The 26,926-nt window shown below is 63.3% G+C and overlaps 1 protein-coding gene across 2 annotated transcripts in view; it reads left to right on the top strand.

The window, feature by feature from the left end:
- The first annotated feature begins 3,677 nt into the window (after nucleotides 1–3,677).
- BCR (BCR activator of RhoGEF and GTPase) overlaps nucleotides 3,678–26,926 on the top strand; it is an 87,433-nt gene continuing 64,184 nt past the window's right edge. For both annotated transcript variants that reach the window (XM_061141403.1, XM_061141404.1), the window contains exon 1: nucleotides 3,678–5,010. In XM_061141403.1, coding sequence (XP_060997386.1) covers nucleotides 3,693–5,010 — 1,318 coding nt within the window. In that variant the 5' untranslated portion in view covers nucleotides 3,678–3,692. The remainder of the gene's footprint in view (nucleotides 5,011–26,926) is intronic.

Below are 26,926 nucleotides of genomic sequence, written 5' to 3' on the forward strand. Positions count from 1 at the left end.
GTAAACGGAGTCATACAATATGTGGTCTGTTTTGCCTGGTTTCTTTCACTTGACATAATGCTTTCAAGGTTCGTGGATATTCAGCATGCACTGGTACTGCATTTTCTTTGATGGTCAAATAATATTCCAGCGTCATATTCCCTTGACTGATGGGATGGTTTCCATCATCGGGGTCTGAGGCATCGGAAGTTCTGCGTTCTGTCCAGCAGAGGGGGCTGTTGGGTCCCAGTGGTTCACTGTTGCAAAGGGATCAGGTAGCCTTTGCGGGGAGAAGGCAATGGCAACCCACTCCAGTACTCTTGCCTGGAAAATCCCAGGGACGGCGGAGCCTGGTGGGCTGCCGTCTAAGGGGTCGCACAGAGTCGGACACGACTGAAGCGACTTAGCAGCAGCAGCCTTTGGGGAGGGGCCTGTCCGAACCTGATCCTGGGTTCAAGAACCCCTAGGGCTGCTATTGAGGGTACATGAGGGTGTGCACGTGTGTTTGCGTGTGTGTGTGAGAGAGAGAAAGAGATTTTGAAATGAATTATAGAGCCTCATCCCGGAAAATGATGGAAGTGGAAAGGGGGAAATACCACCGACAATCCCACTTTCCTGTCCCATTTTAGTTTTTAGATGGAAAAAAAAAAATCTGCCGGGAGTGATGGAAATGTTAACTGATGGTGGTGATGGTTTTCGTGAGTGAAACCCCAGTTCTGACCTCCTGCAGGCCACGTCAGCCTGGCCGCTTACCCAGCTGTTCCTCAAACACACCCGGACCTCTGAACTCTCCCCGTCTTTGCCTGTCCGTCCCCATCTCCAGGACCAGCTCAGGCGTCACCCCGGTCGGCCAGCCTTCCCCAGACCTCTGCGTCCTCTTGGATGTCCACTCACACAGCCCATGTACCTCTGCCGCGGCCTGGCTCTGCCTGCCTCACCCCGTCCTCCCTCCTGCATGCTCACCACCGCCTCTTCCCCGCGGGGGCAGGACTGACTGAGCACCTATTATGTCGTAAGCACTGAGGGTTCACTGGGGAACAAGACAGACCGATCTCTGTCCTCAGAAGTTTAGATCTAGTTGGGAACAGACACGGGGTGGGGATCACAGAGCGTTAATGGATATGGATCCCACGTTCCTCCTCCGCCCTCCCTTCCTCTGGAGGGAGAGATGATAAGAAAGCTCATCGGGGAAGGAGCAGAGACCCAGGGTGGGGGTGCTTCCAGGGAAGACTCTAGGGAGGGGAGGAATGTCCTTGGTGCCAGAAGAAGCTGTCCCACGGGGAGATAGCCACTATCTTGCAGTGTCCTTGTGCCCAGCAAGCCACTTGCTCTGCCAAGAGAACAGGGCGTACAAACCCAAATCGAACAGTGTCAGTTTCCAGTGCACACAAATTTAAGGTGGGGCCAAGTTGGGGGCCTGCAAACCAGAGAGGAACACCTCACTGATAGATGCAGCAGCTCCCCCCCCCCCCCCCCCCCGCCCAAAGTATTCTTTTCTTCCCTGGTGCTTAATGATATTGTCCCAGGTGAACCCACAAATACCCCCTGAAAACTCAGACCCTGTTAGCAAGGGGGAAAAAAAACAGTTTATGCTTTTGGGATTCTCCCTGCTGATGGCCAGGGAATGGGGTTCCAGAGGCACTGGGTTCTGGTTCTGCCAGATCCACTCGCGGGGGTGCTGGAGGAAGGCACTAATGCTGATGGTGAGCTGCTGTGGGCCATGCGTTGGGAGGTCAGGGTTTACTACTTCCAACTTGAAGAAGAGGTCTTCAGGATGTGAACGCTGCTGGGTTCCTGCCTGGCTCTGCCAGCCACCAAGTTGGCCTCAAGCCCTCCTTCCTCAGATGCAAAACAGGCTTTTTTACCCTCGGGGCCCTGTCTGCTGGGCAGAGGAGCGTTAGGGTGGACCTAACGCGTTAGGGTGGACACAGCCCAGCGCGGAGCACCTGCAGGGAGCAGCAGGGAGCAGTGGCTGGAAGCGTCTGCAGTCCCCCCTCCCCGCCCCCACCGCCCCGGGGCTTTTCCTGCCAGGCTCCCAGGGCACCACCGTGAAAGGCGACCACGGGAAGAACAGCACAGGTTTTATGGTTGCCCCCCATCGGGCAGCTTCCGCACGGTGCTCACAACACACTGTTCCACGTGAGGACGAAAAGCCGGCTCAGAGAGGAGGGGAAGGGAACTGCCAAGGTCACACAAGCCTCCGGGGGAGAGACCTGAAGCCCAGCCATGCCGCCCTGGACTCCGTTCCCTCTAGATGAGACGTCAGGGCATCCGCTCGGGTGGCACCGGAGCTGGGGGAGGGGGGGTGGGGTAAGAGAACCCTCATGAGGCGGGGGCGGGCGTGTGTGTGCATTCTGGTTCTCACGTTAACGCCCGGGGAAGCAGGCGCGAGCGGCCCAGAGGCGCCTGGCCTCTAGCCTGGGTCTCCGGCTGACACATCCCATTTCCTTTCGCGTCACCGAGCAGGCTGGTCGGGGTCTTCTCGGCCCTCGGGGCCCCCCACCCCCACCGCACCCCCGGTGTCCACTCCGCTGTGTGTCTGAGATCTCCGAGCTTCTCCGGCGGACCAAAAGCAGACTCCGTTTCACTGCCCGCTGGGGCCGTGCTGTCCGCCTCCGTCCCCCATCCCTGGGCGCCCAGTGGAGGCCGGGGCCCCCCTGGGAGGCAGGTGACAGATAAGTTCCCAGTCAGGACTGCAGGAAGGGAGACATGCGTGCTGAGCGGCCCGGGGTGCGGGGGAGACATTCCTATGGACCCTCTACGTGATGCTTCAGCCGTCACGCCGGGACCCCAGCGCCCGGAGGCCCGGTGGCGACCGCCGGGCGACCTTTCCGCTGGGGAGCGCGCTCAGCCAGTTACGCTAGCGAGAGGCCACCCGGCTGGCCTGGATCCAGGGCACCTGTTCCCGGGGATACAGAAGTCGCCGTCCGGTCCTCAGTTTCCCCAGGTGCGGGGGCCGCTGGCAGGGCCTCGGCCGGGTTCGGGGGGGGGGAGGGAGGGGGGGGGCGGCGGGAGTGGCCGCCCCTTTAAGAGGCCCCGCCCCGCTCCATCAGCCGCGCTGAGGCCCCGCCCTCCTCCCCGCCCCTTCCTGCGGCGCCGAGCGCGGGCGGCGCGCGCGAGAGCGGCGGGAGCGGGCGGGCAGATCGCCGCGCCGGGAGAGGCCCCTTTAAGAGGCCCCCCCACCGCTCCATCAGCCGCGCCGCGGCCCCGCCCACCTCCCCGCCCCGCCCCGCCCCTTCCTGCGGCGCCGAGCGCGGGCGGCGCGCGACAGAGCGGCGGGAGCGGGCGGGCCGAGCACAGCGCGGGGAGCCGGGCGGCGGCGCGGGAGCTCGAGGACAGCGGCGCGCGGGCGTCGGCCATGGGCTAGCGGGCCGGCCGAGCGGAGGCAGCGCCCGCCCCGCCCCGCGCGCGCGCGCGCGCGCCGGCAGCCCCGCACACAATAGCGGGCGCGCGGCCCCGCGCCCTTCCCCCGAGCGCGCCCCGCCCCGCGCCCCGCGCCCCGCCCCGCGCGCCGGCCGCCGGGCCGCGGTCTCACCTGCCGCCCGGGAAGGGGCGGGCATTGTTTGCGCGCCGCCGCCGCCTTCGCCCCGCCGTGGGCATGGGGGCCGCCCGGCGTCCCGGGCCGGGCCTGGCGAGGCCGCTGCGCCGTCGCTGAAGCCGGCTTCGCTGGCGCGCGCAGCCGAGCGGCACAGGTGAGGAGCCGCGGCCGCGCCATGGTGGACCCGGTGGGCTTCGCCGAGGCATGGAAGGCGCAGTTCCCGGACTCGGAGCCGCCGCGCATGGAGCTGCGCTCGGTGGGCGACATCGAACAGGAGCTGGAGCGCTGCAAGGCCTCCATCCGGCGCCTGGAACAGGAGGTGAACCAGGAGCGCTTCCGCATGATCTACCTGCAGACGCTGCTGGCCAAGGAAAAGAAGAGCTACGACCGGCAGCGCTGGGGCTTCCGGCGCGCCGCACAGCCCCCCGACGGCGCGGCCGAGCCCCGCGCGCCGCGCGCGCACCCCGCGCCCGCCGAGGGCGCCGACCCGCCGGTCGCCGACGAACCCGAGGCCCGGCCCGAAGGGGAGGGCTCCCCGGGCAAGGCCAGGCCCGCGGCCGCTCGCAGGCCCGGGCCCGCGGCCGCCACCGAGCGAGACGAACGCGGGCCCCCCACCAGCGTGGCGGCGCTGCGCTCCAACTTCGAGAGGATCCGCAAGGGCCCCGGTCAGCCCGCGGCGGCGGCGGACACCGAGAAGCCCTTCTACGTGAACGTCGAGTTCCACCACGAGCGTGGCCTGGTGAAGGTCAACGACAAAGACGTGTCGGACCGCATCAGCTCCCTGGGCAGCCAGGCCATGCAGATGGAGCGCAAGAAGTCACAGCAGCAGGGCGCCGGGTCGGGCCCCGCGGACACCCCCAGGCCCTCGTATCGTGGGCGCGCCTCCGAGGGCAGCGGCTGCGGCGGCCTCGACGGTGACTATGAGGACGTCGAGCTGAACCCGCGCTTCCTGAAGGACAACCTGATCAACGCCAACGGCAGCGGCAGGCCCCCGTGGCCGCCCCTGGAGTACCAGCCCTACCAGAGCATCTACGTCGGGGGCATGATGGTGGAAGGGGAGGCCAAGGGCGCGCTGCAGCGCAGCCAGAGCACCTCGGAGCAGGAGAAGCGTCTTACCTGGCCGCGGAGGTCCTACTCCCCGCGGAGCTTTGAGGACAGTGGAGGCGGCTACACGCCGGACTGCAGCTCCAATGAGAACCTCACGTCCAGCGAGGAGGACTTCTCCTCTGGCCAGTCCAGCCGCGTGTCCCCGAGCCCCACCACCTACCGGCCGTTCCGGGACAAGAGCCGTTCGCCCTCGCAAAACTCCCAGCAGTCCTTTGACAGCAGCAGTCCCCCGACGCCCCAGTGCCAGAAGCGGCACCGCCAGGGCGCCGTCGTCGTGTCCGAGGCCACCATCGTGGGCGTCCGCAAGACTGGGCAGATCTGGCCTAGCGATGGGGACAGCTTGTCCGGCAAGCTGCCTCAGGACGGCACCTTCCACGCAGACGCAGGTGAGTGCCTCTGCCAGCCTGGTGGGCACCCCTGAGAGGTCGGGGGTACGGGGCAGGTAGGTACTTGATGGGATGGTTCTCAGGCGCCAGTGGTGGGCTGGAAGGATTCGCATCCATTCCCCCACCTGAACAAACTCCATCCCTGCTTTCCTCCTGAATGCAGATTCCCAGCGTCTGGAGTGGGATGCGGGTGGGAGGGGTGGTGTGTCAGAATGGTGGGGGTGGCTCCTTCCTTCGGGTCTGGAGCCTGTGCTTTCTCGTGAGAGTGCTTCCTCTCTGTGGGTCGGGACCAGGATCGCCTTGGACGGCCATCTCCTCGCCCTCCACCTGGGGCAGCAGGGATGGTCTGGGGGGGGGGGCGGGGTGTCATCTCTTCCCTCTGGGTGGATACTTCAGCAGGGACTGATCCGTGTCTTGGGCAGTCCCCGCCACCTGCCCTGGGAGAGTTCCACAACACATCTGGGGAACCCACGGGATGCCAGCTGCTCCCAGGCTGGAGGAGCGTTGGGTTCGCTCTCTGGCCAGCAGCCCCAGAGCAAGTCAGAGCAGGTGAAAAATACAAACCAGGAGGAAGGGAGGCCACAGGCAGTTCTGACTCAGTGGGCTACCGAAGAGCCGGGGCTGAAGAGCTCTATCTGGGGCTGAAGCAGGGCCACACCCGTGCTGATCTGTCCGGTTTGGACGGGAGACCTCACCGCTGGGCGTCTCACCCCCGCTTTGTCGTCCCCCTTGCCCACCCATGCTTATGTTCAGCTCCGAGTCCACGGTCTGGCTTCTGGCTCCGAGATTAAACCTGCGGGTCCGTGTGTATAACGCGTGTGCACATCTGTGTACAGACACCGTGTGGCGCTGGGCTAATGGGACTGGGTTTCGAGAGCCAGGCGCAGTTTGTGGTGGGAGTCAGGACTGGGATTTGGGGTTGTTGGGGGTGAGGCAGTTGGGAACCTGGCAGAGTCCCGGTCCCTGCTGAGCTGATGTGGTTTTCCGCTTCATTGACTATTTCTTTTTCTGCCGATGGAGTTGTGTGTGCTTGATTGGTCAGAATCCTCTTGAAGCAAGTGAGGCTATTTTTGGCTCTGTGGAGGGGCCTCTTTGCCATCCGCGCTCCGTCCTGTTTGTTTTGGGCTCATCTTGTTGCTGACTCTGTCCGAGCTGTGTTGCTGGGACCTGTGGCGGGGCCCAGCCTCATCCTCCAGGCCCTTCGTGTGTAGGGGAGCCGGTAGTATTGAGAAGACCGCTTTGCAGGCAGCTCAGCTCCTCTGGGCTCTGGAGGATTGCCCTGTGGTTGCTGGGCACCAGCCCCGTCTGGCCAGCTGTCGGCCAGGCTAGCCAGCTCGGATTGGCCCTCAGCACCCGCGAGAGTACGTGTGAACATTGTCAACAAAGGAGGAAAGGAGAGCTTCTCGTGGAGACCTGTCGTCTGAAACTGTGTTCTCTTGCTGGGGGAGGTGGGAGTTTCCAGCGAGTGGGGCCCTGTTGGGGTGGTGTGTTTGGGGGGCCTCCCCGCAGGCCGTCTCCGGAGCTCGCAGCCCCTCGCCTGCCTTCAGCCCCTGCTCTGTGGGTGACAGAGGGTGGGCTCCCAGCCTAGGAGGTTGTCTGACAACTTGCACCGCCCCCTCCCCTTTGGCCCTTGGTGAATCCTCCTCTGAAAGCCCTCCAGGGTGGCGCCTTGTGTCTCCTGCTGGGTTTTGCAGCTCCTGGCAGTTGCAGCTCTGGGAGCCTGCCCAGCCGGCTTCTCTGAGCCCTCTGAGGAGTGTGGCTGGAGGCGAAGGCGGGACCGCCAGGGCCAGGCCATCTGTCTCCTTCCTGACATTTGCCCGCGTTCCCTAGATGCCCGCCGGCCAGGGCCCGCGCCTCTGATGTGGGACAGTGGGGAGGGTCCCAGCGTGGATGGAGAGGACCTCACCTAATTCTCTGTTGCAGCAGCTTCTGTGTCTGAGGGGAGGGAAGCAGCTGGAATGGTGACCGTGCCCTGACACGCGTCTTCCCAGGGAGCTTGGCCTCACCCCCCTCCCCGACCCCCATCTGCATATATGGATGCCGCCAGGAAGTGGCAGAGGGGCCTCTAGGTCCCTCGGGGATGCGGACCTCCCCCCCCCGCCCCCCCCCCGGTCCTTTCCTCTGCCCTTCACACCCCTGAGGAACAGGGCTGGGTAGGGCCCGGGGTCCTTCCAGCTGCGAGCCCTGCTGTGTGCAAGCCCACCCCTCCCACCTTGCGAGCTGAGTGGAAGGAGGGAGCGTGGTCCTTGCCTCCACTTGGGAGCTTAAAAGGGAGTGGGAGACGGGAACACACACAGCCCAGGGCCGGGTTGGGAGGGTGGGAAGGCGGCTGTGCCCACCCTCGTCCCTTAAATTCCTCTCTGGGACTCTGGCCATCCCTTCCTGAGAAAGACCGCTCAGCCAGGCCCTTTCCTCCTGACGTCCGGGGCACCCCCACCGCGCGCGTCCCCTGTTTCTACCTGGGCTCCGGCGGCGGCTGGCTGTTCTTTCCTGTTTCTAAGCAGTGAATTTGCCCCTTGGATCCTGGTGACACGTTATCGTCAGAGCGATCACGACTTTGTTGTTGCCTTGGGCTGTTGAGTGGACCTCCTTCCCGGGGACGGAGGCAAAGTCCGAGACCGTTTAAGTCATCGACAGGCTGGAAAGGGACTCTCGGTGGAATTGTACAAGGATTATCCGGCTCGGAAAGGATGGCTTTCTGGTTTGGGGAACAGAAGGCAGCATCCTGGGCTTTTCACCGAGGAAGGAGCTGAGATGTAGATGTGTGTGGGTCCAGGCCTCAGTGCCCCGCATTCCTCCCTGTTCTGGCTTCAGTACGGCCTCCCCTCCCTGGCCAGGAGTCCTGTGGTCCAGCCCACCCCATGGTTTCAGAGGGTTCCGGGTTCACGGGGAATGGACAGGCCTCTTCTCAAGTCGACGGATAATAGGCCTGAGTCTTGACTGAGTCTGATTTTTAGATGAAGGCTCAGGAGATGATGGAGGATTTAATAAACTTGGAGCCCTTTGGGGGTCTTGACCCCGACTGGAATTAGAACTCCTGTGGTTAATTCATGCTGGATTTTTTCCCCCTTTTTTCTGAAAAAAAAAAAAAAAAAAAAAAAAATGTAGTAACTTTAATTAAAATGAGTTACTTATGTGACGTGGGACAGGTTTTTCTTTATCCTAGAAAACGTTGTTGCTGTTTAGTCTTTAAGTTGTGTCTGACTCTTTTTGCAGCTTCATGGACTGTAGCCCTCCACGCTCCTCTGTCGTGGGATTCTCCAGGCAAGAACACTGGAGTGGGTTGCCATGTCCTTCTCCAGGGAATCTTCCTGACCCGGGGAGGGAACCTGCATCTCCTGCCTTGGAGGCAGATTCTTTACCTCTGAGCCACTTGGGAACCCCATCATGGCAAAATAACGTAACAAAATTTGACGTGTTTGTCTTTTTTTCAGCGTCCAGCACGGTGGCATTCAGCGCATTCATGCTGTTGTGTAACCGTCACTATGTCTCGAACTTTTCGTCATTGCAGCCAGAAGCTGTTCCATTACGCAATACCTCCCCTTTCCTCCACCTCCAGCCCCTGGCCACCACCACCGTGTTTTCAGCCCGTTGTCTGTGGGTTTTGTCTTCTGTGCCTCCTGTGAGTGGAACCCTGAGACACGTGTCCTTCTGTGAGTCTCACTGCTTTCCCTCCGTAGGGTCTGGATGTTGCCAGGCTGCGTCCTCGTCCTTCACACCCCAGCTCTGGTCCTTCATAGGACAAACCCTGGGAGCGATGGCCGTGTTTCCTTGCCTTTCACCCCTACTTGTGTTCGTGTCCTGGGGGCAAACTGCCACGGACTGGGGGCCTTCAACAGCAGAAGTCTGTTTTCCCTTCGGTCCTGGAGTCTGCAAGTCCAGGGTGAAGGTGCCAGCGGGCACGGTTTCCTCGGGGACTTCTCTCCTTGGCTGGCAGCCGGGCCCCCCTTGATGCCCTTTCCCAGGGCGGTCCCTCTGTGCCCGTGGATCCCTGGTGGCCCTGAGTGTCTCTGAAACAGCTTCTGCTTATACGGACACTATCCGCCTTGGCCTAATTGACTTAGGACCCCACCCTGATGACCCATCATGAGAAGCCTGCCTCCCACGTTCTGAGATGCTGGAGGCTAGGCCCTCAGTGTATGAGTGTGGGGGTGGAGGGACTCAGGTTGGTCCCCAGCACTCAGCGAGTCCTTGATCAGACAGCAGAGACCTGGTGCGTGAGCAGCCTTGCCCCAGGTTTTAGGAGGAATTCATGGTGAGGTGTTGAGCGGCCCACTGAGGCGGGGACTGCTGGCCAGCCGCATCTCTTTCCTCATCTAGAAGTTAGGGGTTGGACTCTGTCATTGCTAAAAGATCCTTTCCTTCTTTTCTTTTTTTGGCCTTGAGGCTTGCAGGATCTTGGTTCCCCAACCAGGGATTGAACCCCGGTGTCAACGGCAGTGAAAAAAAAAGCACCAAGTCCTAACCACTGGACCACCAAAGACGTCCCTTGAATTTCTTCCTTAAATTGATGAACACAGTGTTTGCAGGTCTTTCTTTATGCCCGTTTATACCTGTGCTCCCGTTACCATGGTCCCACCTCTCCCCATTCGGACCCTCAGAGGGGTTTACTGGGCTGCCCGGGCCCGCCCCCTGGAAAGCCGCTTGTGTCTGTATCCACGGGTGTGTGGGCAGGCTGCTCCTCTGCGCCTTGTCTTTGAGAAGCAGGGCAGACAGGGCCTTGGTGGTGTCCCTGCGCCTGCCTTTAGCTGTGTGCGCGCCGCGGCTTCCCGTTAGTCCTGCGTCTGCGTGGCTTCCTCCTTCCGCGTGGCGCGTCCTTAAGACAGAGACCTGCCCGTGGCGTCTGTACCTCGGGAGCTGCGGGGTCTGGGGGTCTCGGGTGGAGCGCGACCCCGCCCCCATCTCTGAGGATCCTGTTTGCTCAGCCCCTCCTTGTTCTGACCCCACCGGGCTCACCACCCCCCATCTGATAATCAGCACTGATTTGGGGGGCCCGACAGCACAGGTTCCCCAGCAAGGGAGCCTGTTGGCTTTGCAGGTGACCTCCGAGACCATCTCTGCGTCTGTGCTGAGGCTGGGGCTCCTCTTGCTCAATCCTAAGAGCTTCCCGAATCCCCAGCTCGAAGGTGTGGGTTGGGTGGCGGCTGGCGCCCGGGGTGCGGGCGGGGACCGTGAGGCCCAACCTGGGAAGTAAACCTGGCTTTGGAGGAGGCTGTTTCATGTGCCCTCAGAACATTCTTGTGAAGCGGCTGGAGTGCGATTATTATCATAATTACATGCTGTCCGTCAGATTGGCTCTGTGGGGGCGTGGGACCCAGACCCCCGCCCAAGATCATGTGGTCGGTGTGGGGGCCTGGCGCCGGGCACTGTCCTTGGCTGGCGAGCGGTGCCCGGCGCATGAGAGTGGGCCCTGAGTGAGGGACCCCTCCGCTAGTGTTAGGGGCACCCGATGCGTCACGACAGAAGCAAACAAACATCTACTGCAAGGTACCCTGAACCCGTCCGTCCTCCTGGGGCACCCGGCTCAGATTCCGCCTGCAGGTCGCGCAGCAGAGGGCCCGAGAGGACAGACCTGTTGGGGGGACGCTGCCCGCCCATCCGCCCCGTCCATCCAGCTGGGGAGGGGTCGTGACGCTGGCTGGCTGCGGGCAGGGCCTGCCTGGGAGGAGGTGACCGAGGTGCGCGGCCGTGTGCACAAGCGGGGTCAGCACATGGCCCGGGGGGCGCCAGGAAGGCCCGGTCTGTGGCCGAGAGACCACAGCGCGCGGACTCTGCAGGGAGCAGGGACGCTCTGTCTCGTGCCTGCCGCTTCCACGAGGGCCGGGGATAGGCAGCCCGGGGGCGGCTCCTCACAGGTGCCTCTGTTGGCGTCCGAGGGCCTTTGAAGGTGCATTTTACAGGCCTGACCTGCTCCCTGGAAAGAATGCTGCCAGGTCAGTTGGCCTGCCAGGGGCGGGGAGAGTTGCTCTGCGGGTGCCATGCGTGCATGGACCCTGGCGTGGAACAAGGTCAGCCTTCTGGAATGGACATCCACCTGGTCTGCGGGAAGAGTGCAGACCCTGAAGGCTGGAGGCCTGGACACGCCCGAGGCCTGGTGGGTGGCTTGTGGTGCAGGAATGTGACTCTGTTAGCCGGCGAGTATGCCCACATCTTGGGGCCTCGGTGGGGGCCTGGGCGCCCAGGACAGTGGCCCCTGGGGTCTGGCCCCCTCTCTGGTCTCACAGAGCTGCCCCCTCAGGCACCTGGTGTCAGTTGGTTGAATGCCCCGTGGTGAGCGATTCTAAGGGACGTGCAGGCCATTTCACCCATTGGGCACCGCTCCAGCCCCTCGCTTCCTGTGTCCTCCTGGGCTCAGCGGCATTCCCAGGTGTTAAAGGTACAGTTTTTGTGTATTTTTCTGCCCTGTGGCCTCAAAGGAAAGCCAGCTGCTGTGTTTGCTGGGCGGTTCCCTCCGCCCAGGGCACTTGGGCCGTGCGCTCGAGTCATCCGCGCCCCCATTGCCCCTGAGGAGGGACTGGGGGGTACCCGCAGGCTCGTGGTGGAAGAGATGGGGTGACGTTCGCCCCCCGCCTCCCTGATGTCATGGAGCAGCTGTGGCTGTGAGTGGGGACGCACCGGTGGGCCAGCCACGCCCGTGCCCCCCGTCTCCTGTCTGCCCCGAGGCGCGGGGGTCCCCGAGCCGGGCCTCAGAGTCCTGCCACCATTCTCTTGGCCAGGGGCCCCGGCGACCTGACCTGCGACCCGTCTTCGGGGGTGCTCAGCACGGTGGCTCAGCCTCTGGGCCTGTGTGTGCGTAGCGCGTGCGAACAGCCAGGTTCGTTTCTGCTCCGATCTCAGAACGGAATGTGTAACCCCTCTATGAACACTGACTGCAGAAAGCGTTCCCCTTCCTCCCCTAGGAACAGGAGAGGGTGAAAGTGTCTGCTTCGGGGCCCTGCTGCATGGCGGGGAGGGTCTGGATCTAGGACCACCATGTCTCTGGGCCACCAGGAGGGCCCCGTGGGTCAGCATCTTGTCGAGGGCGCGGTCAGACGGCTCTAAAGAAGCCGGGGTGTGATGACTCACATCAGTCTGGGTCGCCCTCCGTGGTCTTTTGTCAGCAGCCACGTGGCGCGAGTCCCCACGGCAGAACCGACTCTTCTCTGCAGAGGGGCCCATGGGCTCTGGGGCGAGCCTGGGAGACCCGGTCCCGGCTTCTCCCAGCCCACGGGCCCCGTGCAGCCGCTCGTCTCCACCACCTGTGTGGTCTCGGGTGCAGGAACCCCAGCAGGGAAGCAGGGAGGTCAGCAGGCTGAGACTCGGCCGCCTGGAAGAGGCTCCCCATCCCAGGCGCCGGGCTGGGATGCGGCTCCCCCAGGCAGCAGGTGGGATAGGCCCCCCTATCCCAGCGGGCTGATAGGGGGCAGCAGGCAAGGGCGTGGCTGCCAGAGCCCCAGTGCTTCTCCCGTCTCCCCGAGAGCGAGTGGGACCTCGGGGAGAAGAGCAGGACGTGGCTGTTTCCCCATCCTCTTTTTCTCTGTCTCCCTCCATCCCTCTCCCGTCTCCGCGGCCCCAGAGCATTGGGTTCCTTGAGCCCGTGAGTGGATTGGAGTCTGTCCTGAGGGAGGAGGGTCACTCTGTGTCCACCGACTTCTAAGGCGAGCGTGACGGGGCATGACGGTAAGTCGTGGACGTGACCGTAAGTTGTGGACGTGAAAGGGCCAGGCAGGGCTTTCCTGGGGCGCGCCCTTTGTCAGCGGGCTGCACTGACGCCCACGCCGTCCCCACGGGGCCCCGGGTGTGCAGACGGGTGGGAACTGGGGGTCAGGACACACATATGGTCCCTCGGCCGTCCCCTTCCACAGCTGCTTCCAGTGGGGCTTTCTGAAGGCGGGGCAGGTCTGCGGGCTCATCTGACTGGGCCTCCTGTGGGTCCGCAGGGTGGCACACGACATCTAGTTGTCCAGGTCCAGCCTGGTGTCCGCAGACGTGTCCAGGCGTAGCTTTTATTCGGCGTGGTGCCGCTGGGCCCGAGGACTCAGCTGAAACCGGGGCTTCTGGCCTGGCGGAGACTGGAGGCCGCTTCTCTGTCCCGGCTGCCCACGGGGACCGCCTCTACCGTAGCTGGGAAGTCACACAGCCGCCCCTGCCTCGTCACTCCCGGCGAGTCTGATTTCTGATGTCCTGCTTGTTTTGATCAGCATCAGTTTCCGTGGGTCAGCTGTCCGGGCGTGACTGACTCAGCGGCTCTTCTGCTCAGGGTCTCCCAGCGGGTCGTTCCCTTTCGGGACTGCACCTTGCCTCCCAGCCCCGCTTGTTGGCAGAATCGGTTCCTGGTGGTTTGTAGGACATCCCGGTGTTCTTGCTGTCCGTCGGCAGCTCCCGGGGGCCTCCGGTCTTCATAAGCACTTTCCACACGGAGGTCTGATCTTCTCCTCCGAGCCAGCCTGGCTGTCTGGAAGCCGCCTTGAGCCATCTCCTGTGTCCTGAGAGCCGTCCGCCTGCGGAATCCGCGAGCCCTGCCTGTGTGTCTTGATGATTGCTCTGTGGAAGGGGGAGTGGGTTTCTTTAGGGTCGTAGCTGGGAGGCTGATCTGTTATTAATTATTAGAAGCTTCTGCGGAACAGGGCTTCCCTTGTGGCTCAGCTGGTAAAGAACCCGCCTGCAGTGCCTGGGTTTGATCCCTGGGTCGGAAAGATCCGCTGGAGAAGGGATAGGCTACCCACTCCAGTATTCTGGCCTGGAGAATCCCATGGACCATATAGTCCATGGGGTTGCAAAGAGTCGGACACAACTGAGCAATCTTCACTTTGATTCAGGGAAGCAAGTGTTAAGGGAAGTTTTCTTCCTCGCTTTACATGGCTCTGCTGAGGCAGCAGGATGCTGCTGGGGTTGTTGGGTCAGACACCTCTGAGGACTTGAGTGTATAGGCTGTGTGGTCCTGTAGGCCAGGTCGGGGAAGGTATGTGCCCCAAGGCCATCTCTGGGAGTCAAGCAGCCAGGTGTAACAGGCTCAGGGCGGAAAGGCGGGGAGAGGCCCCCTTGCGGGCGGTCGTAGTCTCCCACTGTGGCGCTTCCAGGTCCTGGCCACGGATGAGATGACGGCGCCGCGGGTGGGTCCCTCCTCTATGCTCAGGAGCCCCTGTGAGCTTTTCTCACGGAGCCCATGAGGCAGGCAGGGTTGGCCGTCCTGTCCCCGGGAGGCCTGCTTCCCCCAGAACATCGCAGGGGTGGGGAGTGGCCGCCAACAGCTCCTGTCTCCCCCCCGCCGCCACCGTCTTCCTGCTTCCAGATGTTTCGCCCCTGGAGCCAGGCTGCCTGTGGGTTCACAGCGGCTGAAGTGTGGTGACCGGAATGTGATACCGTGCTGTCGATTTTGTCTGTGCTTAAAATTACCCCGAATAAAAAGTTAAGAAAATAGTTAGTGATCTGTCACAGTTATGAGAGAATCCCTTCACCTTGAGAGAGCAGGATGTTGGAATCCTGAATCTTTCTCAAGCTCCAAATATGTGTGAGTCAAGTCTTATTCATCTGTTCCTTGGTAGCAGATGTTCTGGGAAAGCCAAGCTGCACTCTAGCCATGCCATCCACCATCCATCCATTCCACCATCCATCCATCCCTCCATCCATCACTCCCCCCACCATCCATGCACCATCTGTTCATCCCCCCATCATCCATCCGTCCCTCCATCCACCCTCCCTCCCTCCATTCACCATGCCTCCATCCGCCATCCATCCATCCATCCCTTCATGATCAACCACCTGGCTGTCTGTTCATCTGAAGTTTATGTAACACTTATTTGCCGGGTCCAAGCTCTGTGCTTAGGCCTCGACACAGTGCTTGACCCCAAGGAGCCCACAGACACTGATTAGTGGAGGTCAGTGCCAGGTGGGCACCAAGAAGGGGTGACTCTGCCAGGTTAGCTCGGGGAAGCTCGCGTGGAGGGGACGGCCCCCCCTGGTGGGGTCTTGAGTGGACCCCACGGAAAAGGAGTGTGTCAGGCCCCTGTGGAGGCCGAGGATGCGGGGAGGGTTCCAGGGGGCGGAGTGGGCGGCGTGGCTGTCTGCAGTGGGGCTCGGGGCAGCTGGAGCGGGGCTTTGGGCTGAGGGCCTGGCTGCTGACGAGGCGGGGAGGTCTGGTGTGCGCCCCCGCCCGCAGCCAGAGAAAGCCCTGGCGATGCCTGAGAGGAGGACGGGGGAGCGTGGGGTGGGAGAGTGAGCCTGCCGCCCCCAGCGCTGCTTGGTGCCCCAGCCGGGTCACTGTGGGTTCCGGGGGCGCTTCCGCACAGACCTCCTCCCTGCTGGGCGGCTGCCGACCTGGCTCGGGCTGAGCAGGTGGCCTCCTTGCGCTGACCTTTGCTCTGGCTTCCTGACTCAGGGACCCCTATTGGCGAGCAGCCGTCTGGATGGGGTGGTGTCCCGCCTGCAGGACAGACACGCCACGCGTCGGCGTGGGTGGACTTCAGTGCTTTCCTTGGTTCTTCCGGGCCCCGTGGAGCGGCTGTCCACAGATCCATGGCTGGAAGGGCAGAGACAGCGGCCCTGCTCCTCCAGGCCCCTTCCCTGCCAGGGGCCCATGTCCGCGTGAAGCCTGGGGCCCCGGCCACGATGTCAGCACCCTCCTGCCCCAGGGCGCGCGGTCACTTAGGACTTGGGAAAGTCACGGGGGTGGTTTGTTTAGCTGTGGTAACATGCACGCTACATAAAATTGACCCCCCTAACATCTCTGAGCTCTGGGCTCGGGCATCAAGTGCAGTGTTGAGCCGTTGACTCCGCCGTCCGCCTCCAGAACTTTGCGTTTTCCCGCACGGAAGCTCTGACCCCGCTAACACCAGCGCCCACCGCCCCCGGGCCCTGGCCCGGCCCCTGACACGCACCCTTCCCTTTCAGTGTCTCTGCCTCTGACTCCTGCAGGGACCTCTTGTAAGTGGAATCCTACCGTATTTGTCTTTTTGTCCTGAGGGCTCGTCTGTGTTGCAGTGGGTGTCAGGACACCCTCCCTTTTTAAGGCTGAATTTCATGTGTTCCGTTGTGCGGATGGATCACCTTCTGTTTATCCGTTACCTGTGGCTGGACGCTTGGGTTGGCTCCGCTTTTGCCTGCGTGAACGAGCCTCCCAGCTCAGCGGTCTTTTTATTGTAGCATCTGAATCCTACCTTTGTTTGCCTCCTCCCTCAGCCATCTGATTTGTTCATTCATTTTTGGCGGTGGTTTAGTTGCTAAGTGGTGTTCAACTCTCAGCGACCCCATGGTCTGTAGCCTTTACTCATTTTTATTGCAATGTAATTTCATTTAGGGCTTCCCCTGGTGGCTCAGCTGGTGAAGAATATACCTGCAATGCAGGAGACCTGGGTTCGATCCCTGGGTCAGGAAGATTCCCCTGGAGAAGGAAATGGTAACCCACTCCCATTTTCTTGCCTGGGAAATCCCATGAACAGAGGAGCCTGGCAGGCTACAGTCTCTGAGGCAGCAAGTCTGCCATGACTTAGTGAGTAAACAGCAGCAGAATTGACATTTAACGTTGTATTCATGTCTAGCTACACAGTGTTAACGGTTTGGCTGTATGTGTATTTTATATAATGGTTTTTGCAGTAAAGTTTCCTTAACCTCCTCTCCACACATAGTTAACATATGTTTATTTTCGCCTCTTTGTTTTCCAGCCAATTCCCTTTTCCCTTTTAACAGATTTCCAATTACAGGAATTTTTGTCCTTGTTAGGAAAGTGAAACTTTGAGTCAGAAGTTAAGAAATGTACATGTAAGTTATCTCTTCTTTTTTTTTTTAAAAAGTGCTAAAGATACAAAAGATGCTACGATGTCAGTAGAGGTGCATGCGCCTGAAATGTAATTTAAGAGACAGTGGGAGTCGCTCCTCGGGCTGCTTCTCTGAGCCCCGATGGTGGTGTAGCCACAGTCGAGGTGTACAGCCGCTGTGTCATCCCCTAAACCGCCGTCCCACCCCCCGAGTTCCGTCCCGTGTCCCCCGCCGCCCGCAGCTCCCGGCCCCGGCCACGCGGACGTGCGACTGTGCCTCCTCCTTCCCAGGCATGCAGGAGTCGGGATCCTGCAGCGGGGGCCTTCTGGGTCCAGCCCCTTGCGCTCCGGGGTGGGGCGCGGGGCGGGCAGGGGCACCTTGACCCACCGGGTGGTTGTGTGGCCACCGCTGGTCTCGTCCCGTCCCGTCCCGGCCGGGGTCGCGGTTGTGCCCCCTCCCCTCCTGCTCCGCAGCTTCCCCGAGGCCCTTGCATCCCGTCCGGTCCCCGCGCTCCCCGTGTCCCGTGGCCTCTCCAGGTCCACCGGCCGAGGGAACCAGCGTCTAGCGCGCTCGTCCCACAACCTCGTCCCCGCCCCCCCCCAAGTAAACCCCGCAGCCCCCAGCGGTCCCCCCGACTTCCGCCCCGCCCTCGACCCGGGCACAGCTCGTCCTCTGTCTGTCTGTCTGTGTGGACTTGCCTTTTCTGGACGTCTCACACGAGTGAGTCCATGGTTTTGTGGCTCTGGATGGACGTGGCCCTGTTTCCCGGATTCTTCTGGAAGGCCTGTCCTCAGGCCGCCCCGCTTCCTGGCCGGGGGCGGGGGGTGGAGGGTGAGGAGCTGCCCCTTGTCGTGTGTCCGCAGCTCCTCCACAAGCGTGCGCTGTCCTGGGGATGAGCTGGGGGGAGGCCAGGGGCGGCCGGCCCTGGAGACCGGGGTCCTGCGTCTTCTCCAGGGAGGAGTCGGCCGGGCAGGGAGCCGGTACAGCTTCCTCCTCGGAGCCGAGACACAGACCTGCTTCCCAGAACACCCAGCTGTTTGTCAGCAGGCGTGGGGTGGGGTGAGGGGGCACGCCGGCTCGGAGCCTGGGTCTGCGCGCATGTGTGTGTGTGCGTGCGTGGTCCAAACCTGCACGTGCGAGGGGTTAAAGGCAAGGTTTTCGGTTGTCATCAAACTTTTTTTTTTCCATTTAAAATTATGACGAAGAATTAGGTGACAGCTTAGCGTGCGTACATTCACATTGTCCTGCCGTCGTCACCACCGTCTGACTCCAGAACTTCCCACCTGCCTCCTAAACTCTGTCCCCAAGAAATACGAACAGCGCTGCACCCCCTGCCTCCGCATTCTGCCTCTGGGTTTGACCGCTCCAGGCGCCTCACAGATCCTGCCGCGTTTGTCCTTTCGTGTCCGGCTTACTTGGCTCAGCAGCGTGGCTTCAGGGCCGGTCCACACCGTGGCAGGCGTCAGAACGTCCTTCCAGGCTGCGTCCATCGGCGGCTTGTTTCCCCTTTGGCTGCTGTGAGCATGGCTGGAATGCGTTTCCGCTTGAGCCCTTGCGACCTGCTCCGCCTGCGGGAGTGCCCACCACACGCGGCGGCCGTGGATGAGGGATGGGGCCGGGTGCCGTGTCCCTGGGCACAGCCCGCTGGGGGTGGAACCGGCGCTGATGAGAGGCAGGAGTCCTTGGAAAGGCGTGTTTCTGGTGGCGCATCCCGTGGTCATCGCCAGACACCTTCTCTGCCAAGAAAACTTGAGCCAGGCGCTCCTGGATGTGGCAAACCTCCGATCAGGTTCCACCCCGGGAGGTGGTGGAGTGGTTTTCTGGGTGAGCCACCCGCCCGCCCCTGGGCAAGTCAGTGATGAAGCCAGCGTCGAGGTGGGCTGGCGCTCCCACGCCTGGGTGTTTTTGACACTCTGCTTCCTGAGTGGAACAGGGTGGGTAGGTGCCCTCCTGCCACTGGCCCTGGAGTGGACCAGGGTCCTGCCCCCCAGTCAGCAGGTCAGGAATCGGGGTGGGGGCCGGCCGACGGGGACGTGGGGGGGCCCTGAGGGACCAAGGAGTCTGGAAAGCAGGCAGAGACTGGGACCCGGGTGTCTGCCCTTTCCTGGAAACCGGGCTCCTTTTCTAGACTAACCAGAGTCCATTGAGTTTTGCCAGGTTCAGGAAGTCTGGCCGACCTGGCCTGGCTTCAGAACGCGGATGCCTGGTTTCTGCAAAGCCGCGTTGACTCCCAGCCCCTTTCTCTTGAGTCCTCCGTGTCCATATTGTTCAGGAGTCATTAACAGTGTTTATAAACTCAGACCCAGGAATCCCACCCTAGATTTTCCTAAGGAAATAGGACTTTTTTTTCCCTTTTCCTTTTGGTATTATTGTACGAGCTGATTCATTGTATTCGTAACAGTGGAAAGCTGGAAAGAGACTGACCTGGTCCCGCAGGAGGAAAGGGGTTACAGGAGCCGGGTGGAATGTGAGGTAATGAGCACGTGGCGACAGTGAAGGTTCGGTAGCCGAGGGCTCCAGGCTCCTGGGTGAGGAGTGAGGGGTGACGCCTGGAGCCTCGGCTCAGGGTTTGTATCCGTCGCCTGTTGCTGGTAACAAACCCTCCCCACGCTGAGAGCACGCACAGCACGGTCTGACCCCTCCTGACTCTGCTCTGGTGGGCGATTCTGTCGGCCTCACTTGGCGGGGGCCTCTGGGTCCCCGCGGTCAGCCCCTCTTTCCGCGGCCCAGCCCGGGTGCCTTCACACGGAGGCTGGGGTCCGCGGATACACGCCAAGGGTGCCAGGCCTCTTGGGGTCCGGGCCGTGGAGCTCGCAGGTCCTCACCTCCACCGTATCGGTCGCAGGCCCCAGGGCCGGCCCCGGTCCAGGGTGGTGGAGACCTAGAACTGGACTCCTGTCTTTCGACGGGAGGGGCAGGCAGCTTCCCCGTGGCAGGGGTGTGGACCCGGGTGGGTGAGGCTCCCGGTGCCCCGTGGTACTGCCTTCTCTGCGGTTTCCGTGACGTGATCGCAGGGTAGGAACTTCTGCGATGTCGGGGAAACGAACCTCAGCGACAGGTCACCAAGGTGAGGATGTGGGCAAGTCTTCTCTAGAGTTTCGCTGCTGCCGTGTGTAGGTCGTAGGTTTAAAATAAAGGTTCTCTTCACGCCAGCCGTGGGGCCCCTGACTCGACGCTGACAGGGGTGGGGCCCCACTCTTCGGGCTTTTCGATGAACCTGCTTGTCGGGTGCAGCACACGGGGGCCTGGACTCGGAGGAAGACAGCCCGCGGCCGCCCTCCGGCTCCGCGGTGCCCTGCCAGCTGGGCAGAGGGTGGATGGACCGCCCGGAGGGGCCTCGGCCGTTGGAGGCGTTGGTCGACCACCTCCGGGAGGCCGGCGTGGGCCCCTGAGCGTGCTTGCGTGGGCAGAGGGGGCGTTGCAGGCCCCTGGTGTCTGAGGACGGCGCTCTCTGGTCGGTACCCTCGGGGCTCCCTTTTCCTGGTCATCGCTGCCCTAAACACACGGTTCTTTGAACTCTGCTCACAGGGTTTTTTTTTTTTTTCCGTGAGTTTGAAATTGTTTCAGAATTAAAAGTTAAGCAAATAACTACACGGGAAACCACATTCCGCCTCCTCGTGGGATGCTTGGCCGTCGGGAGGAAGGGCGTTCCCACGCAGCCCAGCCGGCTGCCTGCCGGGGCGGGTGTGGCCTGGACACCCAGAGCCTGCCGGACCGAGAGCCTGGCCCCAGTCCCCCCCGAACCCGCCCTGTGTAGAGAAACCGGGGCTTGCAGACCATGCCTGGGGAGCAGGGAGGCGGTCCCGGCCTGACCAGCACTGTGGGTCCTGCTCGCGGGGAGAGCTCAGGCTGCGGACCTGCCCCCTCTGAGGAGGGGGCTTCCTCCCGCATCGCGTGGGCGCCTGCCCCACTCCTGGTGCTGTGGGCTCGCTACACCCGGCCCCCCGGGCGCCCAGGCCTTCAGGACCCCGTGGGCCCGTGCTCCTGTCTGACCCTCGGGCCCACAGGACCCCTCCTCGCGAACGAGGCCCTCGCATCCCTGATCGGCTCGCCTGTGCACAAACAGAGACGCGGCGTGAAGTGACGGGATCACCCCCCCGTGGACACGGCGGGCGTCTGCTGCTCCCGGGTGCAGATGACCGCCCCCACCCCCGGGAGAGCCTGGGCACCCGTGTCTCACAGACGGGCCGTGAGGGGGCATGTCAGCTCCCCCCGAGGGTCTGGCCCCTGCCCAGGCCCCGCACTGCCTCGTGCCCTCTCGTCTTCACCCCGGTTCATTCTGGCGCCAGTGTAGACGGTGGGTCTCCTGCTTCTGCCCACACCCCCACCCAGGGCGGGTGGGCGAGGTCCTCCCGGGAGGAGTCCCAGATGCCAGGTCCAGAGCAAGGGGCCCAGGGGGTCCTGTAGGCCCTGGGGGCGGGGAGCAGAGAACCCCGGCAGCCATCCGTGTGCCGCAGACGGAGGCCGGGTGAGGGCACCCGCGTTGCTCAGGGCGTCTCTCTTTATCAGCAGCCGTTCTGGGTCTCCGCCTGGGCTTCCTCTCGTTGCAATGAGTAGGGGCTGCCATTGCCCGCGGTTGCGGGCTTCTCTCTGCAGTGGGTTCTCTCCCTGTGGAGGACGGGCTCTAAGCGTGTCTTCAGCAGTTGCGGCTCCTGGGTTTAGCTGCCAGACCTGTGTCCCCTGCATTGGCAGGCGGGCTCTTAACCCCTGGACGTCCAGGGAAGCCCCACTCAGTGCTTCCTAAGGAAAGTCTCAGCTCCTTCAGGTCCTTTGGGGTCTCACTTTCAAGGTCAAGAACACTTCATTTCTTCAGACTCAGTTCAGACCCCCCCTCCCCGGGTGGTGGCAAACGTGGTCTTCCTCTTCCTGGTTGAGTTCACTGGATTTTCTGCCATCCGCAGGTGGCCTTGTGGATGGTGGAGTCCTCTTTAGGATGACGGGTGGCCCTTGCCCAGGGTCCCCCGCAACCGTCTGTCCATTCCGTGTCCTCCAGAGTAAGCTCCCGAAGGCCTGTGGTCACTCCCGTGTCCCCATTGCCTGGAGTGACTTCGGGGCACAGAGTAGGTGCTCAGTTAACATTTACTGGAGGAAAGGAGACCCGCCTGCCTCGTCCTGGGTCCACGGCTTAGGGAGGCCCCAGGCAAGTTTGAGATGGGCGGTTTCCAGCCTGTGTGGGAGGCGGAAAGTCCCACCCTGGAGGGTGAAAAGGAGAAGCAAAGTCACGGCTCTGAGCAGACGGTGGGACGGGCCTGTGGACAGCAGTAAATCGTGTGGTTGCCGAGTGCTGTGGAAGCTGCAAGCCGGGCTTGTTCTGGCACCGCCCGGGGGTGGGGTCTCCTGGAGCAGGGTGGGGGAGGTGGGATGGGGCGAAGGAAGGGTGAAGGGCGTGGGGAGACGTGGCCTGGGTGGAAGGGGGCCGCTCAAGCCCCCGACTGGGCCAGCAACACGCGTGTGAGCAGAACGGACAGGCCAAAGCCGGGTTGGCAGGGCCAGGACGCTGGGTTCATGAGCCCGAGCCTGGGGCAGAGGTGGGGCGGGGACCTCGGTGGGTGGGAGTTCCGCCCCCGCCCTCGTCCCCCTGGGTCTCTGGGTGGCAGGTCTGTGTCGAGCAGGGGGATGCGGATCCCCTAGCAGCAGGAGGAGGGCTCGACCCTGCGCGGGTCCTGACGTGTGCACGCGGGGGTGGGTGTGCACGTGCGAGTGAATGTGCGTGTGTCTGTGCGTGCAGCCTTCGGGGAGCATGCAGCCACGGGGCCGGGCTCCAGCCCACCCACACGGGCATCTCTGAGCCTCGTCTCGGAGATGAGGGCGCTGACTCCCTCCTGGCCCCTGAGATCCCGAGACAGCGTGTGCCTTGCCCTGGGGGGGTTTCATCTTCGAGGGCTGGGGCCCCTGAGATCCCGAGACAGCGTGTGCCTGGCCCTGGGGGGGTTTCATCCTCGAGGGCTGGGGCCCCAGGAGCCACCTTGTTCTCAGAGAGAAGCTGAAGGTTTCCAAGAGGAAGCCCCCATGTCCCGAGCCCCTGGAGCTGGCAAGTCAAGTTGCAAATGTGGGGTTCACACCGGCAGATCTGCCCAGCCGAGGCCAGCTCCTGGAGAGCCTCACGGGTCCAAAGCCACACCCTGAGCTGGACCAGTTTCAGATGCCCTGGGACTGAACTCTGAGCGGGCCGGGGGTGGGGGGCGGTGATACCTGGTGTTTGACGCCAGAATTTGAGGCATAGTCCACCTGAGCAGAAGTCAGGGCTGAAGTCTCATGTCCACTCGGGAAAGAGTTCTGTGCCCCCCAAGTCCGAGAGGCCCAGGCACCGCCCACCTGGAGCCACATATTCAGAGCAGGAAGTGTGATGCCCGTTCCCAGCCCCTGACACCCCCGCCCCTGGGGGCTGCTCCGGTCATCTCTGCGAAGAGACAGCAGACAAGCTGGGGTCCCCGTGGGCTGGCCGGCTGGCTTCCCGTCTCCCCATTCCCACCAGTGCAGTGGGGATAATAATACCCCACACACACACCCTGGGGGTGACTGGCAGGCCACGGGGGCTCCCCTGCCCGAGCGGGAAGCGTCAAGAAGCACAGGCATCGTTTCTCGTAATTATCAGATGCCTCGTGTGGTCCATTCCACGAGGGCTGCCCGAGGTCCACACCACGCCCCCTCCCGCCCAGCTTGCCTGGGACCCTTGGTGCGGCCCTCTGCGTCCACACCAGGCTGCAGGCTCTGCTCTGGAGGACGGGGTGGGGGCCGCTCTCTGGGGGTTGGAGGGTGGAAGGTGGTGCTGGGAAGTGTTTTCCCCGTGTGGGGGTTGCGGTCACATGGCCGCAGGCCTGTGGCACCCGTCAGGCCGCCGAGTCGGGGGGACCCCGACCTGGCGATCCCGTCCCTCCGGTCAACCCTGAAAGCTGAACACACCGCCCCATCTCAGAGCCACCCACCAGGAAGGCGTGGCCCCCTCCACACCATCCCAGACCCGAGAGGGGCTTCCCCACCCCCTGGGGCTCAGGGTCTCAAAAGCAGCTGAGGAACCAGGCAGGAAACAGGCTGCGAGGATCTTGTCCAAAGGCCATGGGAAGACTGGCCTCAGCTCTTGACCTGAAACTTGAAACCGTTGGCGTGGGAATTACCACCTCTGGTGATAATCCCAGTTGTCATCGCGAGCGCCAGCCTGCCCCGGCCCCACGGCTCAGTCGTAGTCTAGCTGGGCGCTGCTCCTGCTTCCGCGACCCCCTGGCCACACCCACGACGGGCACAGCTGCCAGACCCCGACTCAGGTGGGGGGCCCACCTGCAGGCCAGCCCGGAGAGCAGGTCCCCACGCGGGTCTGGGGCGTCAGTGCTGAACACCTTCGGGGAAAGGCGAGTCCTCCAGAGAGACGTAGCTCGTGGACACGGGCAGCGTGGACCCCCCAAGCCACAGGAGACCCTGGGCCCACCAGGAGGAGGCCCTTCTCGCAGGAATCAGGAGGACACGGCAACCAGAAGTGCCCCCAGGGGTGGCCCGACCCCAGCACTGGGCCTAGGATGTCTTTTAGAAACGCCCCACGTGGTGGAATCCTGGCCCGGCTCACCCGGATCATGCATGCCGCAGGCTTGCAGTTCCCAGGGTCCTGTTTTAAAGCCACGGGATCTGGGATCGGACTTGCCAGACAGGCCTGGAAACGACAAGCCCGATTCCTGGGCCTCAGATCGCTGACCCTGAGGTCTCTGTCCCTCCCGACTGGGCACCGCCAACCCCCTGCCAGGAGTGGCGGGGGGAGACCACCTGGGTCGCCCGCCCACACAGCGGCCTGGCACACGCCTCAGGCCTCCGTGTCTCAGGCCTTTTCCAGCCGCTTTCTCCAGGAAGGAACCCGACCATGTCCCCCAGCGCCCTGCCAGCAAAAAGACCCTTCCCACGTTACACGCCTTCTAAAGCGTCTCTGAGGCCCAGAGTCAGCCCCAGCCGTCTGTGAGTCTCCCTTCACTCCAGCCCGAGACGCACCTGCTCCTGGCTGGGACCGGGGCACTTCCCCCAGGGCGGTCCAACGGGGGAGCGGCCCGATCTGAGCAGCTGGACTCGGGCCAGCAGGGCCCCCCCGGCCTGCCCAGAGAGGCCGTGAGTGCAGTGCAGACGGGCAGCCCCTGGCCTGCTGGCTGCCCGGCCGCGGTGTGTCCTGGGGAGGAGGCGGCCCAGCCCTGAGCCGCGTGGAGCCGGACAGCGGCTCGAGGATCTCGTGTGATGGGACCAGCCTTTGTCTGGGGGGGCGGGTTAGAACCTGGCTGGCCCCTGGGCTGGCCGGTGTCCAGCAATGTGTCCCAGGAGACGCCTCAGAGCCGGGGGACGTGCCAGCCCCGCACCACTGCCTCCTTCGGTCCTGGGGAGTCAGCTCCCGCAGGAGCACCCCTCAGCCTCGACGCGGGAGGCACTCTGAGATGCCCCTCCCTGAAAAATCTGACACCCCCGCCCCCAACCTGACAGGAGACCCTCCCTTGGGTTTTCTCCCACCCCCTGCGCCTGAGAGCTCCTTGGCCTTCCTCCTGCTCCCAGCCTGCAGCGAGATGCCAGACCCGCATCCGAGTCCTGTCCCCGCTCCGGCCACTGACGGGCGGGACGCGGGGGCCTCTTGTGCAGGCACCGTCCCATCCCCCAACCCAGGCCGGGTCAGAAGAAACACGCCACACCCACACGCGTGAGCCCTGGCCCGTGGGGGCGCCTGGACGCTCGAGGTGACGGGCTGGGTACCAGTGCCACCCGGGCACAGACCTCCCACGTCCCTGTGGTGCTGCGTCTCCCTGGCCTGGCGTCTCCCCTCGAGGCCGGGGCAAGCCGGGACCCATCAGGTGGGCCCGCTGACCAGCCCGAGGGTCACAGAGCCGACGGGCAGCCCCCAGCCGGGTCAGGCTCCGTCTGCCCCGAGGCCCCAGCCTCTCCGGTGGCAGGATGGCACCTGAGTGGCACCTGAGCAGCTTGCTTGGGGCAGAAGTCAACGTGCCAGGTCCCGCCACCCACCGCCCAGCTGGGTGGCCTGGGCCATTGATTGTGTCTCGCTGGGCCCCAGGCTTCTCATCGCTGGAAAGAGGACTCAGCCAGTCCGCTGGCCACAAGTCCTGAGGAGGAGGTGCCAGGCCCTATGCTTGGCAGAGCGGCACTTGGAAGGTGCCTTCCCTGGGCCCTTGGGGCTGGGCCTGCGGGACGCCGTCCTGGGCTGAGCCCTGGGTCCCCCAGCTCCCAGCTGCTGGAGAGCGACAGGAAACTAGGGGGTCACGTCACGCTAAGGTCTGGGCCAGTGGGTGGCGAGCAGGTCCCCGGAGAGGAGGCTGGAGGAGACAGGAGGGCAGTGTGCAGGGGACAGACGGCCTTTGGACTGGCTGAGGGCGCCCTGGGGGGACCAGGAAGACCCCAAAGACCTCCTCTCCTGGGACTACCCCCCCCCCAGCCCCCTCCTCCTGCCCTCTAGCCTGGTGTCCGGCTGCCCCTCTCAACACGGGGCAGAAACGTGTGAGCGGGCGTAGGCGGGGGCATAACTCGCAAGCCCGCATGCTCCGCGAGCCCAGCTGGACGGGGCGGGTGGCCGCGCTGTCCAGGGGGGGACGTGGGCAGGGCGGGGTGGGGCGGGGCGAGCACAGTCGGCCTAGCCCCTAGGACAGACCCCCCCGCACACACACCCCTCCACACCCGGCTCCCATCCAGGGTGGATGGCGCGGCCTTCTGTGGATGGGAGGGGGTATCGAGTCAGATGCAGAGCCCCTCCTCCGTGAGGCACCTGCCACGAGCCAGCTGTTACGGCCGTAACCGTGGGTCCCGGCCCAGCCCTACAGATTCCTCGAGTCACTCCCAGCTGACAAACGAGAGAACCCCCGCAGAGGGGAACGGTCAGCGCCTGATGCCCTCTGCCGCCCCGTCCGATGGTCCCAGGCCCTGTGCCCCACCCACCCACGGCCCCCACCGCGCAGCGGCAGGAGCCCCGTGCCACTGAGGACTGCCGTGTGCCCGGCCAGATGGGGCAGGTGGCCCTGGTATCCGGGGAAGGGCCCTGGTATCCGGGGAAGGGCGCAGGGCACGTTCCTGCCGGATTCCTGCTGTGCGGGGTGGCTGACAGCTGGCCGCGGGGCTCCCCAGCGACCGGGAAGGCAGGTCTGGCATGCGGGACAGCTTCTAGGATTCTCCAGCCTCAGGAATCCGTGTGTTGGCAAAGATCTCCACGCCCGGCGAG

This window comes from Dama dama, chromosome 5 (assembly GCF_033118175.1).
Source record: "Dama dama isolate Ldn47 chromosome 5, ASM3311817v1, whole genome shotgun sequence".
Taxonomy (NCBI): Eukaryota; Metazoa; Chordata; class Mammalia; order Artiodactyla; family Cervidae; genus Dama; species Dama dama.